The sequence below is a fragment of the Pterocles gutturalis genome, unplaced genomic scaffold (assembly GCF_000699245.1).
Source record: "Pterocles gutturalis isolate BGI_N339 unplaced genomic scaffold, ASM69924v1 scaffold17702, whole genome shotgun sequence".
Lineage (NCBI taxonomy): Eukaryota > Metazoa > Chordata > Aves > Pterocliformes > Pteroclidae > Pterocles > Pterocles gutturalis.
In genome coordinates this window covers 1-16,734 of record NW_010115849.1, presented here as the reverse complement: position 1 = coordinate 16,734, position 16,734 = coordinate 1, and the positions used below count along the sequence as shown (strand labels likewise).

The 16,734-nt window shown below is 37.2% G+C and overlaps 1 protein-coding gene across 1 annotated transcript in view; it reads right to left on the bottom strand.

The window, feature by feature from the left end:
• The window catches only part of ATE1 (arginyltransferase 1), a gene marked incomplete at its 3' end in the record, with an annotated part of 58,363 nt that extends 42,356 nt beyond the window's left edge, over nucleotides 1-16,007 (bottom strand). The window contains exons 1-6 of the mRNA XM_010075338.1: nucleotides 15,946-16,007; nucleotides 15,528-15,590; nucleotides 14,711-14,814; nucleotides 13,619-13,891; nucleotides 10,225-10,457; nucleotides 8,367-8,495 (exon numbers count right to left, since the gene is read on the bottom strand). Coding sequence (XP_010073640.1) covers nucleotides 8,367-8,495; nucleotides 10,225-10,457; nucleotides 13,619-13,891; nucleotides 14,711-14,814; nucleotides 15,528-15,590; nucleotides 15,946-16,007 — 864 coding nt within the window. The remainder of the gene's footprint in view (nucleotides 1-8,366; nucleotides 8,496-10,224; nucleotides 10,458-13,618; nucleotides 13,892-14,710; nucleotides 14,815-15,527; nucleotides 15,591-15,945) is intronic.
• Nucleotides 16,008-16,734: the final 727 nt, after the last annotated feature.

Here is a 16,734-nt window from a genome sequence, read left to right as displayed (position 1 = left end):
TCCCAAGAATAAAACCCCGAGAATCTATGGTACTCCAGCCACAAGGGCCGCACCAGTAAGCAGAAGGAATCAGGCTGATACTGAAGTATTCATTCTAAGTCTTTACATTAACGTTATCAGAGATCTGAAACGCAAACTCACTGCAGTGAGACGTTCTGCCGCAGCAGCAGCCCATCACGAAGAGAGAATCATCAGATTTGCGCTGCCATCAACCAAAATGATAAAAGAACTAATTCAAGAGCATTATAAAAACAGATGGCTGCCGAGGCCAGCTACAGAAGGTTAAAAATAACCACAAAGGCTATCGGTATTTTTTTTAAGCATTCTCTCTCTAGAAGATAAAAAAATAAAACAGGGAAACTAGGTTAGAGGGACCTAAAAGTTTGCAACCAGCTGCTGACACCAGCTTTTGAATTGATCGGAACATGCTCCTTGGCATTTCCCAGGCTAATTACTCAGTTCTCTATATTAGCTCAAGTGGATTTCTGGGAGGCAATTAAAAAAAACCTAGGAAAGAAAAAACCCCCCATACCTATTTCAGTAATTTTTTGCACCTTTTCAAACAGTGTATCTTTTGTGCGTTGTGAAATTCTTTTCTTCCAAGACAAATATTTAGCTAAGCACAAAGCAAAGAAAGTGTCCAGCTAGCTTTGCAGAGGGAACCCAAACACGTACTGTTTTCCTACGAGTTTGTCATTATAAAACACTCATGAAAAGTTAAATAAAACCTTTGCTTCAGAAGGTCTAAACAGCAATAAACTGTTCACTCTGGCTCTTTCTGGAAACTACTGTAGAATTTTTATGATCTTTTATGGAAATGTTTTCTAACTTGTGTAGCTGCCACATAGCTCGTTTCAGTTACACTTCAGCTGTGTTTTTTAAAGACAAAGACTACTGTAAAAAGACTTAAAGCCTAAAAATCACATCAATGGACTAGGTGTTTTAAACCACCCAGATCAATCACCAAGTTCATTGGAGAAGAGGCAGGAAGAAAAAAAAAAATCTTAATTTCAAATTTTTACATGACAATCTGTTATACGTAAAACTCAATTTGGAATTATAGGCACTAATTTTATTCCTACCATAAGAAATGAACGCAGCTAAAGAATTAAAACTAGCTGAGAACTTTTAGACATATATATATAAAAATGTGTGTGTGCATAAAATATGCTGACAGCTTCTATAATTGACTTCAAGAAGCATTTTTAAAAAGACAGCAATTGGGTCAGAAATGCAACGCCTCTGGTGAGATGATGCTTCATTAAGAAGAACTGCTAGAGATATCCCCTACTGCATCCTAATTAGCCATTGATTACACCACTGGGATCAAAATATTTCCTTCTTGGGATGAAAGGGCCAAGAAAAAAGTGTCTTCACTGTATTTACTACATCTAAAATCTTCACCTCCAGAACTATACAGTTCCGCATCTGTATCTATCATATAAATAACAAGAAATACATTTTGACACTTCATATAACACAGGTGGCAAAATGTTCTGAAACATTTACATATGTATTTCCACATACTTTGTTAATCACCGTGAAGCCAGGGTAGAGTTGGATCACAGCATCTTCCCAGTGATTTGTGTTCTGCAAAGCCCTTCCTGCGTTTTTTACATAGGAACACAGGTACGTTTGCTGTTGAGCAAGAATCAAAATGTGGGCAAATATAGACTGCTCTTAGCAAAGCAGAAGACAACCCAGACCTACTACTAAGGTTCCTTAAATACAACGTTCTCGGCTGAAGAGCCTTCAGTCCTGGTTCTATCTTGTTTTCAGATTTTTGTACTGTAATTCAACAAAGCTCAAGCATAAAGTACTACCCTGCCCAGTCTCATATTCTTTTCTGCTTCTTGAGGTAAAACCAGAACAACAGACAGTGGTGCATCCGTAGAGAAAGCCACCTCCACTAGCACTGTCCAGCACCAGCACTTGACTCATTTATCAAAGTATTTCTGCCTCTTGGGATTATACAAGAAAAAAGTTCACTCTTCTGTCTTATTCTCAGATCATCCTCCTATACATTAATCTACACATTTTCTTCCAGAAATATAACAAAATGCTATTAAAAGTCACCCAATTTTTTTAAAAAAAAAATACAGGTTCCAAAATTGTATTTGTCCATTCCTCCACACATTAATTATGACACTGCTATATTATGATTTATTATATTTCTATGGCAAATGAAGACAAAGGTGGACAAACTGCCATTCAGACAATCTGTTTGCATAATTATGATACATCTGATGATCAGCTTTATAATTTGTGTTCCAACTGATCTTTCACTGATAATACAAGGAAACAGTGCTTGCCCAATGAGAGGATGCTCAGCCTGCTAGCTCCTCTCTGTTCATTATTGCAGTCTCCCTTTTTCAGTTTTTCCAAGCTTTCATTATTTCAATTTTTTTTCATTATAGCTTGACTTGTTTCACAAAATTAATACAACCACCACCCAAGCAGAAAAAAAAGCCCAAACAAGTAACTTGTAGACATAAATAAATCCTTGCAATTGATTACATTAGTGGCTTTTTGTATGTTATAGACACAGATCCACATACTAAACATGACTATAGTCTTCCAACACTTCAGGAAAAAAAAAGAAAAAGCTAGTGAATAATAGCTCTATTATCCTGGGGACAGTACAGGAGAACTACTGTCTTGGATCCAAGATAAAGCTCCATATACAGTACTTCCATAAAGGGCCAGAAGAAATGCATAGAATGTGATGAACACTAGAACAGATTCTTCCCTTGCACATTTTCACAGCTTCCAAAAATGAGCAGTTCAGGGACTCGGCTAACTTAAGAGTAGCCTTGGATAAACTTGACCACTAGGCAGTGATAACCTATTTTCCATGACTGTGTCTTACCTCATTCAGAAGCTATTTTACTTTCCCACTTAATAATCTGTTGAGGTTCCCCCTAATTCTTCTGACTTTCTCCAACTCTTTTTAAGGTAAGAGTACATATATTACTAAAAAAGAGGATGACTATGCATTTAACATAGTGGCATAATAAGGTTCTATGCTCCCACAGAGAAAAACTGAAAAAATGAGTTCTTCCACAGCACTATTTAAGAGTAAGTATTATGAAGCAACCTTTAATTAGAAAACTGTTTGCTATGTTTCTCTTCAGGACACCAATTCAATTCAATAAAAACATGCTGACATAAAATATTCTTAGGTGCCAACATCAGTATTTGACTGCACTGCAAAATACAGAGACAACCAGGTCAGTTTTGAAGCCAAAATCCTGTAGCAACCGACCAAAAGTTTTTGAGGGAGGTGAGAACATTTCCAAGGGATGTTCAAGTTACACAGACAAACCAAGAGAAAAAGTGATAAACAATAGTCAAAATGCCCATGTAAAAAATAATTGTAAGCTTTTAAGTCAAGATAAAAACAGATTTGAAAAAAATTCACACACAAGCTAATTTTTTTTTTTATTGCAGGAGCAACGTGATACTCAAAACTCTTCCTAGAGTATTAACTTATTTGGCAGACAGCAAATGCACTTCTACTTTACCACATTCTCTGCTCGCCAATGAGAGCAACACTGAAGACTGTGATGATGCTTCCACAGAAAAGGCACATTTCATCACCACGGGGCAACACCAACCCTGGGACTTGGACAAAGTTTATTCCGCTGTGAAATTTCTACCTTCTACAAACAGAAGTCACTGCACCGGTCAGGAATCAGTACTGAGACTCCAAAATCCATCACAGGACTCTGCCCATTAAAATCTCAAACTAAATCCTTGTTAATGAACACATGGTATTATCACCGTGTGCCGGTTTTGGCTGGGATAGAGTTCATTTTGGTTTGGATTTGTGCTGGAAACCATGTTAATAACCCAGGGATGTTTCAGCTACTGCTGAGCAGTGCTGGCCCCACCCCACCAGTGAAGAGGCTGGGAGTGCACAAGGAGCTGGGAGGGGACACAGCTGGGACAGCTGACCCCAAGGGATATTCCATACCACAAGATGTCATGCTCAGCATCTAAAGCTGGGGGAAGGAGGAAGAGGGGGACATTCAGAGTGACGGCATTTGTCTTGACAAGTAACAGTTATGCCCGATGGAACCCTGCTGTCCTGGAGTTGGATGAACACCTGCCTGCTGATGGGAATTAGTGAATTAATTCCCTGTTTTGCCTTGCTTGCATGTGCAGCTTTTCCTTTCCTTTTTTAACTCGTTTTCTCCTCAACCCACGAGTTTTCTCATTTTTACCCTTCCGATTCTCTCCCCCATCCCACTGTGGGGGAGTGGGTGAGCAGCTGAGTGGGGCTTACTGCCAGCTGGGGGGTTAAACCACGACATAGTGCACAGCAGTCTTCATCACTGATGCAGAAGGAGAGGAGAAAGAAGGAAAACGCAAAACTGAAAAACACCCACCAACCTGAAGGGCACTGGTCTCAAAGTGGGACTAACCAGAGAATGTCCAGAAGTTCAAAGTAATCTTTGGTGCCAAGTATTCAACATATTTCCTGTCCTGGAAATTATCTATTTCCCTTTCTCACATAAAATCTTGATGAAAAGATGTGTAGCCATTGGACAGCTGCAAAAAGAGGGCCTTCTTTCACACTCATTGAGCAATAATCGGCTTCATGGTTCACATACCTTTTGCTAATACTGTGAACTGTTTTATAACTTTCCACAGTAGTGTTATTTTAAAATAATCATCAAAATTCTAAATCTTTTCTTAAAATTGCCTTTTAATGTAATAAGGTTAATATTAAACTAGGCTAGCACCTAATATAGGCAAACAGTATATATATAATATATATAATCTAAGAATATATTCCAAAAAGAAGTTGTTAATATCTCCCATAACAATTTTTGTTGGATTCTGAATTTAAATATAAGCAGGTTTCCAAATATGAAGTCTTCAGCAAAATATAAAACCAAAACCTTTTCTTAAACTAGTAACTTTCCAAATACAAAAGTGTGCAGGACTCTCCCTGACAAGGAGGTTCACCTACCATGCACAGATACATTAGCTTGCATAGATTAAAAACTAGATTTCATTTTTAGGTGCAAAAAAATTCCTGATGTTTGCCACTTTAAAGCCCAAAGCAGACTTGTTACTACCCTGATAAAGAGCCCTGTGTATACAACAGAACTTCATTCTGACTTTACTTAAAGAACTGCTTGGCTCCATAATGTCTGTATGATATATTAATAAGCCTGAAAAAGAGGAATAAGAAAAAGTTTGAGGTCTTTCAAATAGCATTTTCCACCCTTCCTCTCAATAACGTGGGTCTGGTTTACCCCACTTGATATCTTCTGTTCTTAGAAGTGACTTGGACAATTCTCCTCCCACACAAATTCAGCATTTAGGAGGAAAAAAAAAAACCAACTTCTACATTAAAATACATTTTGTGTAAAGTATTTGTCAGTTTACTTCCTGCAGGGATCAAATACAAGATGCTTTGGATTGAAGTGGCAGAGCGTTAGTGCCTAAAACAGAACAGAAAGACCTTCTTAGCCAGACAGTCACATGAATACACAAGATAATTTCGTAAAGAAGGACCTAATTTAAAAGCCATCACCATCAGACTGAGTTTTTACATTTACTAGAAGCTTCAGAGAAGATCCTATGTCTCCTCTGGAATATTACACTAAGCCTGAACAAACATGATGCAAGAGAGAAAAAATAAAGGCAGAGTTGGGCAAGTAACCTATGGCAAGTAACAAGGAAAAAGAGGAGGATAAAAATCCACTAAGTTATAAGCAGTACAAACAGGAACACATTTCCTTCCTTTTATGGGAACTGCTGTTGAATAGACTTTACACCTTAAGGTGGTGGAAACCAGAACTGTCCTCAGTGCATTGTTATAAGCTTTCCTCCCCTAGGCTCCCACTTAAAAAGGTGGTGATTAAGGTCATCAAACCCAAGCCTACACCAAACCATGGACTCTGATCCAAACAGAGGTTAGATGAACTGAGAGCTAACCGCTACACAGAACTTAACTGCAAGCAGCCATTGTGATTTTGCTCTTGATTCTTCCCGATGTAATGACTGTATGGAAAAAATCCAGAATTTTAAACAAAGAATAAATAAGTATATGAAGTTCTTAGCAATCTCTGCAGCAATCAAGTCCCTAATCAGGCCAGGTAATGCCTGGTACAAATCTAGTAAATAGCTCAATGTTTCTTGGCATGTTTCTAATTTTTACCTTATTATAATTAACCCAATTTATGTCAGCAATTATAAAAAGGGCAAAAACTACTACTTATTGTTAGGAGTTCTATTATTTCACAAAATGAAGTGAAATAAATCTTATGGCTTTCCACAGTAGCATTACAGAGATCTCACAAAAAAAGGCTCTCCTTACATTTTCTTGAACAAAAGCCAAAAATGCTTATGTGGTTTTATTATTCTACCTGGAAAGCAGCCACAGCTTGCTAGGTACCACTTCCACATGCATTGCTCTCAAGAACAGAGAAGTCTGACTAGATAGTTGATCAATACTGAAGCCTTAAATATGCAGTAGATAGATATGACCAATCTGAGGCAGCAGTTTTATTAATTTTCCTAATGAAAGTGTTGTGCCCCCTGCCAAAGAAATGGAAAATTGCTGCTTGTTTAGAGGACGTTTTTGTTTTAGTTGTTGATGAGCACCCTGCAAACACCATTTTAAAAGCAGGCTTTATTCATATACAATGTACTCTCACTGAATCTCAATCAGCTGGTGGGAATATTTTTGCACTGTTTCTACTGCAAAGGTGAGTTCTACCTGAGAGGTATGCTTCGCAATGAAATGTGAATAAAACTGAGATTTTTAAACCTCCACGTGTCAAATTAAGTGAGACAACAAAAAATTAAGGAAAAGGTACCAAACAGCTTTCAAGTAGGAGATGCTTTTGCTATCAAAAAAGCACCTCCATGCCATTATCCCATTTCCAGTCAAAATCTCAGTCCCAGAACTCTTTATAATCCATGTACAAATAGCAGCTCTACTTAACTCATTACTAACATTAGTTTTTTTATATATGATGGTGCATAATCCCTGTCTCTTCAGTTCAGTTTCCCCTGGGCTGAAGCCTACAACAGAAGCTTGCTAAAAACCACAATGCTTTCCCTCCCAAATGGAAACTCCAGTATCTTAATATTCAGAATCACTCTGAGACACATCATTTCCCATCATTTAACTGTGCATTTAAAAAAGATGTTTTCATAAAGGTGCATGCAGTGAACTGTACCTCATTTTCGCCACAGTCAGAAGGTGTATCCTTGTGTATAGCCATCTGATACTTGGCAAATAAAGTGGCTGACTGGTTGAAGGATGATTTGAACTGGGGGTCCTCAAAGGAGACAGGTACTAACCTCACCTTCAGCGCAAGGAAAATACAAGCATACTAGTTTGAGTGCCTATAATCAGATAACATGCTTCTGAAGGTAAGGCTAGTGAAAGATCTCCTCCTATCCAATTCAAAGCCTCTGAACTCAGTTTTCTGCTTTAAACATAGTAACAAGAAAATCCTCCTAGAGGGGAAAGTCCAAAAACTAACGCTAAATTTAAACTGACTGTTGATACTTTCATTAACGAATAAAAACTGCGTAACATTAGAACACTTCAAAGCAGCAGTTTATTCAGCCTATTTTTTGACCAAGTTATCTAACAAATCAACCACAAATTTTATTTTCATTGTAAAGTCTCAAGGACTTTTAAAATGCATTATTTTTAATGGCACATCAACTCATCGCCCCAGTTTAGCAATTACAAATTCTTGCTATATAAACTCTTCTTCCTAACGCCTGATTTTTTTTCTTTATGGTACTTAGAGAGGTAATAACTCCAACAGTTAACTATTACACACCACCTGATCATTACAAGAAGCAGTAACATGTAATCTAGATGGAGTGCACTGACTACTTCTCAAAGGGCTTAAATTGAAAATTAAGAGGTTTATAAAACTTCAGTGAACCTTAAAACAAAATTTGTATGTGTGATAAATTCTTCACTCATATGTTGGCCCTGATCATGTTTGTTCCTCCTTATGGAAGCATTCAAACCAAAGCCAACGAGACCTGTTATCAGGGTAAGTGTCCAGCTGGTTTTAGCTCTCATGAGATTTATATTTATAAGGCCCACAATAACTATCTCTAAAAGTCTCATCCTCTCTGAGTAGCATCCCCATGTAACTTCCTTAACTTTTCTGCCTGAAATAAAGAATATTTGTGGCACTCACAAAGAGATATCAAAAGAGTTTGCACTTTCAGGACGCTGATTTTATCTGATACAGTATTTTACATGCTCCCGAGTCTACAATGGATACAAAATCCACATTTGTTTCTCCTAGAAACACAGTACATGAAATGGAGGGGAAGCTGAGCTTTGCATAAAATTCATTTGGCCTTCTGACCTGATTTATAGTTGGTTTATCAGGTGGGTCCTTGTGAATAACCATCTGGTAACGTTTATAGACCCGGTAAGACTCCTGAAATGTGGCTTTGAACTGTGAACTTGGTGGAGATGATCTCACCACCCTCACCTTCAGAAGAAGTTAAACATTTATTAGTACAACATCATGCAGTAACTATATATTTATACATATACAAACGTCACAACAGAGAGAAATTTTGAATTCCTGCACAAGGGCCCTAACAATTTAACAGTATTAGACAACAGTCTTCCAATTCTTCAGCTCAATTTAGGCTACTGAAGGCTTCTGTATTTACACAGAATAACATACAAAGTTTTCGAACTGCAAATTAAGATAACTAAAATGCCTACACAAATAGTTTTCAGGAAATAATACCAACAAATGGTATGCAGATTGACATTTTAAATAGATTTTCTGTACTTTTTAAAATCCTCTCTTGCAGTTTCATACTATACTGAAAAACACTTGAAGGACCCCTGCATTTGGAAGGCTCACGCCTCTTGTCCTTAGATAAAACTATGGGTTTTTTGCAACACTCCCAAGGGGATTTCTTGATATTTTTTAAATTGATAGAGGAAGACAAAACAATGTTTCCATATTCAATTACAAGTTAACTGGAATAGGAAGTGATGTCTTCCCCATCATCAACCTTACACACACAAAAATAAAACAATTATTTTAAAAAAAATCTACAAATTAAAAATTCTTCTTGGTAAAAATGATTGCTCCCTAACCAAAACAATGCTATCACATGAGAAACAGTGTCTTTCTTGTCAAGCACATTTAAGGACATGCTCTTTTCAAAAAATACTGTATCAGTATCATTCTATTTTCACAAATAGCACTGGTTCTGATCTACAAAAAAAACCAAACTAACAAAACACCACACCTGACAGCCATAGTAAGGAGTAGAAACAATCTGGGAAAACACTGCTGGAATCACCCTCCGTTTAATTCTCCCTGCATCTTCTAAATGAAGATGTTCAGACAAAGCCATCATACTTCTGTTATAGAACTCATCAGAAAATCTGATGAGTTAGTGGATGGATCAATTTCATGGCTTCTTGTCAGTTGTTCCAGGTGAAACTTTCATGCCATCATCACTACTCCTTTGAAAAATTACCAAAAGAATATTAAAAACTTAACTTCCAATACCATCATTGATAATAGTAATTCCTGGAAAATACTTATACTAAGATAGCTTTCCACCTTCCAGAAAAAAAAAAAAAAAAAAGAAAAAAAAAGAAAAAAGGAAAAGAAAAAAATGTTTTATGGGTTAGAAAGTCAAAAAGTCTTCCAGATTATTGTCTCCATATTATGAATGGATTTAATGGCAACCAGTATATTAGCCAAAATTTTCTGCCATCACTTTTACAACTTCCAGAGACATCAACACGTATCAATGACATTTATAAAGAGCAGCAATCTTCTTATCTGTTTAATTTTATGAACAGTTACTGCTTTCTTGTCAAGATTCATTAGCATGGATAGTTTAAGTATTTATATACTGCAGAACTAAATATTGAATCTTTCTCATCATTCAACACTCAGTTAATACAAAGCCTTTCATTTTCAAGTCACACTGTATGAAATCAATTTACAAGTTATTTTGGTAACCATACTCGTCTCTGCTATGACTGTCTGCAAGTCAAGAGTACCCTCTTGTGGTTACACAGAGATCAGCTGCACTGTATCTCATGCAGCATCACATATATTCCAAGATTTAAATTATAACCAATCCATAAAGTCACAGATACTAAAACATCTAAGCATTTCAAAAATTTTGTAACCAGTTTTTTCCTTAATTAAACTCTAACAAAAGTGAATGAGACTTTACCTCTAATTTGTGTGGTGCATCATCAGGTAAAGAGGCAAAAACAAAGTCTTCAATTGTTTTAGGTTGGTTTGTTTTAGATTTAGAGTTTTGTGAGAGAAGAACTTGACTTCCTGCTTGAAGTTGAGAGCCTTCAAATGCGCATGTCTGGCTTTGAAGGAGTTTCTGCAGTTTTCTTTCTTTCCGTATGTCCTTTGCTTTTCGACACGGTGGCTTGCTCAGATCAGCCCCTTTCCCTGCAAGGGCACAGGCAAAGAATTAAACACCACATTTTGCAACAAGTAGTTCTCACGTAATCACTGAAAAGAAATGGTTAAAATCACCATTAATTGCAGACTGCAGCCTGAAGATGTCATGGTCTTTCATGTTTACAACCACCAAGAACACCTGATGCCAAGCTAAGCTGCAATGATTTTTCCTCTACAGCTCTAATGCAGCACTTCAATATGGAAACACCTTGATGCACCCCTAAGCCAAGGTTATATTTAAAAATTACAATGAAAAGACTTCCTGTCTGAAAAAAAAAAAAAAAAATCTGTTCATAAATCATTACACCACATCCCTGTCTCAGAAAGAAAGAAAAGCTCCTGTTTAATCTGCGGTATGATGATGTACTATATCCAGACAGCTACAGGATCAGCTTGAAACACTGAAGGGAAAAAAACCCACCAAAACTACAAAACCTCACAGCAAAATTCATAGAGAACAGTTCTACTGCATTAGAAACCCAGGTGGCTGCACAACAGACTCCTGTAAAAGACAGACACACCAAAAAAAGTGGGGTTTTTTTTGTTGTCCAAGGTCCTTATGCAGTACATAGAAATATCACCAACACCACTGACACCATGTAAAAGAAAAGGCCACGTAAGCTTACATCATTGCCTTAAGTTATACTCAGATTGTATGTTTCTACTCATCTATTCACTTTTATCAATTTACCTCTATCTTTCACACATCAATCATTCATAACTTTCTATTTGTGAAATGTTACTTATTTAAAATAATTAATTTTCAAGGAATAACAGTCTCAGCTTAGCAGCTCCTGTTGCAAGTTCCATACAGAGGGAAAGCTGCACTGAAAACTGCATCACCAGCCAGGTAATGTAATACAAAGTGACTCTAATTCTGCATTTTTTAGTCCTTTTTAGGGCAGTAGGAGATGAGTTGGAGGCCAAAAAGAGCTATAATATTAAAAACTTCAAAAAGAGAGGAAGAGTGGAAAAAATACTCCTATACAGGGAAATACAGTCATATATCTTGCACAGAACCAAAGCTGTAGCAAATATTACGACAAACTGCTGAAGTCTTTTACACCATTAGCCTTCTCCTGAAATCCATGTATTTGTGAAAGACACACTGGCAACTTTTGAAAGACTTACCTTTTCAAATACAAAAGTACCCTGAACAGTGATGTGCTTTCACTTGAAGCATTAGGAAGAAGACATGTTTCCAACTCTGCTACTGTTTATGATTCCAAACCCAGACTTAACTACGGCTTATCCCACTTCACTCTTTTGAGGGCCCGAAACTGACATAGAAATTGTTTTTTCCAGAACTCCCACGAAAACGCACTTAGAGCTTGCTTTCCTCTTCCTCCTCCTTACCAATAACTTCTTAGCCAAAATCAACATCTTTCTTGTTCTCTACCTGCTTCACACCTTCCCATGGACAATGGGAACAGGGGTATCCTTCTGAAAACTGGAAATCATGAGAGCATTAATATTTTGAAACTCACTGATGTGCTTAGAGTCACTTCACCTGCAAAGAACTGCAGCCCTCGGAGTTGCTGCCTGCAACTTTCTTTACCAATAGATACACCACAGAAACTTGCGAAATACTTTATATTGAGATAAACTGTCAAGTATCAGTAAGGCTATAATTTTTTCTTTTTTAATGTGCACACCATACAGAATTTATGAAGTTTGTAAGTACACTCCTGGGGCAAGTTAGCAGTGAGCTCTTTCTGGCTCGCCCAGAAAAGTCCCAGTCTGGTTTCTCCACATAGACTACATGACAGCTGAAATGTTGAGAGCATCTCAGGGACTTAGAAAAGGAGCTAATACCATTTTGTAACTCTTCAGACATCCTACAATTGCACTACCAGATTTTATGATCGAGTGTTCTCACCTCTCAACTAAGGTTTTTGAGTATTTTTTCACCCATACAGATAAAATTTATTCACCAGAAAAGGACAAGTATTATGAGGAAATTACAGATACTATGTGACCTGTACATGGGCAAACAAGTCAGAGGAAGGGTTTATTTAAAATACTCATGATACATTCGAAGAATGAGTACTTCACTGAGGTCTGTTTCATGTCTACTATCTCCTGTAAGTTAGCAAGAAAACTTCTTGAAACAATGAACATGTATACAGACACAAGCAAACCATTTTATCTGAAACTGTGCAGAAACAGCCCATTATTCCTATAGGACAAAGACCAATTTTGTTTATAAAGGAATAAAAATGTAATTAAACAATCGTATTACAGAATAAGTCTACATTTTCCAAGATGAAAACTAAACATCTTTCTATCTGGAAAATTTTAAACTGAATTTGACCTGGGACACCACCCACCCTAAAAAAAAAAAAATTAAATTAGCTGTCTGATACATTTATTATTCATTTTTATATTTAATTTAAAACTTCCAGAAAGAAAGCAACACACTAACGAATATTTCTCCTCTATAAAAGTAAACCCTCGTTTTCTAAAACGGAGTACAAACGTTTCAAGCTTTCTTCATCTGCATTTCCAGTGTTTAAAGTTTTACCCAGTGTGACTCCTAACATAACTGAAGACCATACCCCACCTTTTTGAAAACAATGGCAGGTTTACACTCATGATCTTTACCCAAGACTGCCATCTGCTGTCAATTTCCACTTAGTTTGCTTTCAAAATGAAGTTTACATAACCCAAAGTTTCAAATTGACTAAAAAACAAGAGGGTTTTGAAAGTTTGCAAAACTAATAAGAGCTACATAAAGTGTATTAGGGTTATAAAAGTTTTGACTGCATTTTATAAAAATCAAAATATAAAATACAGTCTGAAAAATTATGGACAAGTTTTCCAGGAACGTGTCTGATGAGATTCAATCAACTTGACCTGTCTGACAGCAACCTAAATAGCTTGCAGAAAACTATCAGCTGCAGATATATTCTCAATAACTGAACTAAAAAAATTAATATAATGACAATCAATGCAACTTTTACAAAAAACTAAGAACACAAGTAACATGCAGCACCTCTCTATTTATACACTATAATTCCATAAATTGACAAGAGTATAGGGAATAAAAAGAAACAATTATTGAATTAATAGGCAAGATAAAAAGATGATCTTCAACAACATGCAAAAATATGATAGAACATTCCAACTACTACCAGAAATTTGACTACCTGGCTTAGGTGGTGCACTAACAGCTTTAGCCGAATGTGATGGTCCTCCAGGGACTGGTGTATCTTTATCTGCACACATCTGAAGAGAACCCGATTCCATCTTCTGCTCATTCACCTCTTCTTTTGTTTCTCCTGTGTCCTTATCTTCATTTTCCACTCCCTCTGTGTGATCCACACTCAATGGAGTCAGTTCGGACTGACTGACTTGAGATTCACTTTTGTACACAAAATCACAGGTGTCCACAACTTCTACATGGGAATCCATAGGCTCTTCTGTAAGTAATCAGAAACTGCATGAGTTAATTTCTCTCTGTATAAACACAGCTCACACTCTGCACAATTAACATTAATATCAAATTAACTTCTTTCAACTTTACAACAGCTTTCCAGCAGATAAAGTGACTGTTTGCAATAGTCTGAAACCAGAAAGCTTCCTTCATGACCCCGAATTACTACCACCAACTCATTTATGGGAACAGTTTTATTTTCTCCATTAAAATGGGGCAGTAAACTAATCTCATGCCATAACTCAAACAAACAAAAAGAACCCAAAGACACAAAAATACCAGCACACACACAAAAGAGGTAAATTATAATGATTCAGAACCAACACAACAAGTTCCACCACAACTGAGAACAGCTGGTTTTGGTGTTGGATAAATGCGGTGTGACTGTTCAATCACCTGAAAGGAAAACCCTCCCTCCCCTCCTTGCGCTTCCTTTTCTCTGCCACCCACTGTCCTGCTTAGACCTCTCTGGATTACCACTTTTATGACAAGAGGTAAAAACAGGGTCTAATTCTCTAAGGCAGCCAGCTAAAAAGTAAGCAAGTGCCCAGAGATGAAAAAGAAAATAGGCTGGTCTATGCAAAAAAGCAGCATATTCCTCAATAGAGCATGCCAGCTGCATAGTTTGGTCTCTGGGCTACACAGTGCTCTTGATTCAAAACAAACTGTAAAGATACAACCTAGCTAGACCTTTATAAAGGGGTCTACATACAAAAATCAAAACATGTTAGCCATTCAATCACTCAGGTTCTTGATCCTCCTTTCAAATTTCAGCATTGGTTTTCAAACACTAAGAATTCCTTACCTTCACTCGCTGCTTTTGAAACATCTCCTTTGGAAAGAAATTTCAACATTTTCTTCAGAACTTTCTTGTGAGACTTGGAGGCCTGAAAACGCAAAGCCTGGCACCTTAAAAAGAAAAAAAATATGACCATTTCTTTTGTGAAAGATTAGTTCAGAAAAAAACCTTCAGGCACCACTTTAAAAAGTTACACTGTATATATGTTTTCTAATTATTTCTTAAATTTTCCTGTATTAAGTGGTAAAATATTTTATCAACACTTTTGAATTAATAAAACTATATTACCTTGTACTGCATAATATCATTCTGTATGGCATGTTTTGTGTATATGTCACTATAATCACTAAAATACACCAAGGTGACCTCAAGCACTGCATAAAAAAGCTCTCCTAGGAGGCTAACACACCAGAGTTTTTCACTTATCCATCTTATCGATACAGCATTGATACTAAGTCTGGAAAAGCAAATCTACAATTATTCAGAGCTATTTTATTGGGGTAGTGAAGCAGTGTTTGTGTGACACAGACATACTGGTTCACCTGCAACCAGTGAGCAAGAGAGCAATCCCAGGACTCTTGCTTTGGACTGAAACTCAGAAGCAAAAGGGGAGGGTACACATTTAGCAGATTGCTTACAGGGAAACATCACAGAGCTGCTGATGGGCCTGTGCACAAACCCAACAACGTATATTTAGTGTTCAAAGTATCATTACAAGCAGATAAAACTTTTCCAGCATTCTGTATTTAAAGCAGTAAACACAAATGGTTGAACATATTTGAAGCAGTAAGTCACTCAAAGTAGTATGCTTTGAGCTTCTTACCTTATTGTGTATTGAGGACAACAGGTTTGATTCATGATGGGTTTGTAGACATATTTTCCACTTCTAAAAATAACAATAAATATACATTGATTTATTTCTTAGTTGTATTACAAAATGAATGGATGATCAACATTCCTTATTAAAATAATCTCAAAATATTACAGTAAGAGTAACAAAAGTCGAGAAGCAAGTTCTTCAGGTTTTTGCTGCTATACTAAAATAATATCCTCCTAAAGTAACCAATTATTTTCCTGTCCAACAGTGTCACGCTACAGAGTCACAAAGCATTGGACAAACACTTCTATTTCAATTACTTATGGAAACTAGCTAACTGCTTTCACAGACCTAAATTTTAAATCTGGATTCTAAACTGAAGCTCAACTGACAACATGACTTTGTATTTTCTTTTTAAATTTACCTCCGCCATCCTCTATCTATGAGATCCTGGTAATCTTGAACTGTCATTGAATGTGCCCACATACCTGAAATAAATAACACAGTAATACACGTCATGCTTTAAGACATTAAAATCCAGCAAGTTCTACTTTTCTCATTACCATAAATCTGAGCAGCTAATGGTGACTTTTGAATAGATGTTTTTCAAGGATTTGGCATATTCACAAATCTCGTAAATTCCTGATTTCAGTAAGTGTGGAAAAGAAAGCAAAACTAACATAAATCTTGGGATGCAATCAACTCTATTGCTCTGAGTGTACGAGTTATAAAGTTTACCTCTCCCCTTGCTATCTTTCCCAGCGATACACCAATAAAACGACATAAAACTGCTCCTTCATTTCGTTACGCCGGGTCAGAAAGGCTGGGCCAGCAGCACCCTCCCGAGGTGCTGAATCTGACACAAACCGTTCCCAGGGACCCCTCAGAGAGGTGGCAGAGCTCAGGGACTGTCACCTCTTCACGGGGAACAGAACATACTGTTTCCCACTGACCCAGCCTCGGCGAAGCTTGTCTCTCCACAGCCTCGCCAGACACGCTCTTACAACAGGGTAACAGGGGGGTCAGGCAGGGCACTAAAACCGGACCAGGAGAAGGCTCTGGGCGAGATCCTAACCGCACCCTTAATGAGGGTGCATACGCGATGACAGGAACAATTAAAACACTTCATCCCTTACACAGCTTTCCCGCTATTTTTGACGATTTGCCCTCAGGCTCGACAGTCTCCTATAAAACCCTCGGGCAAGGCTTCCCG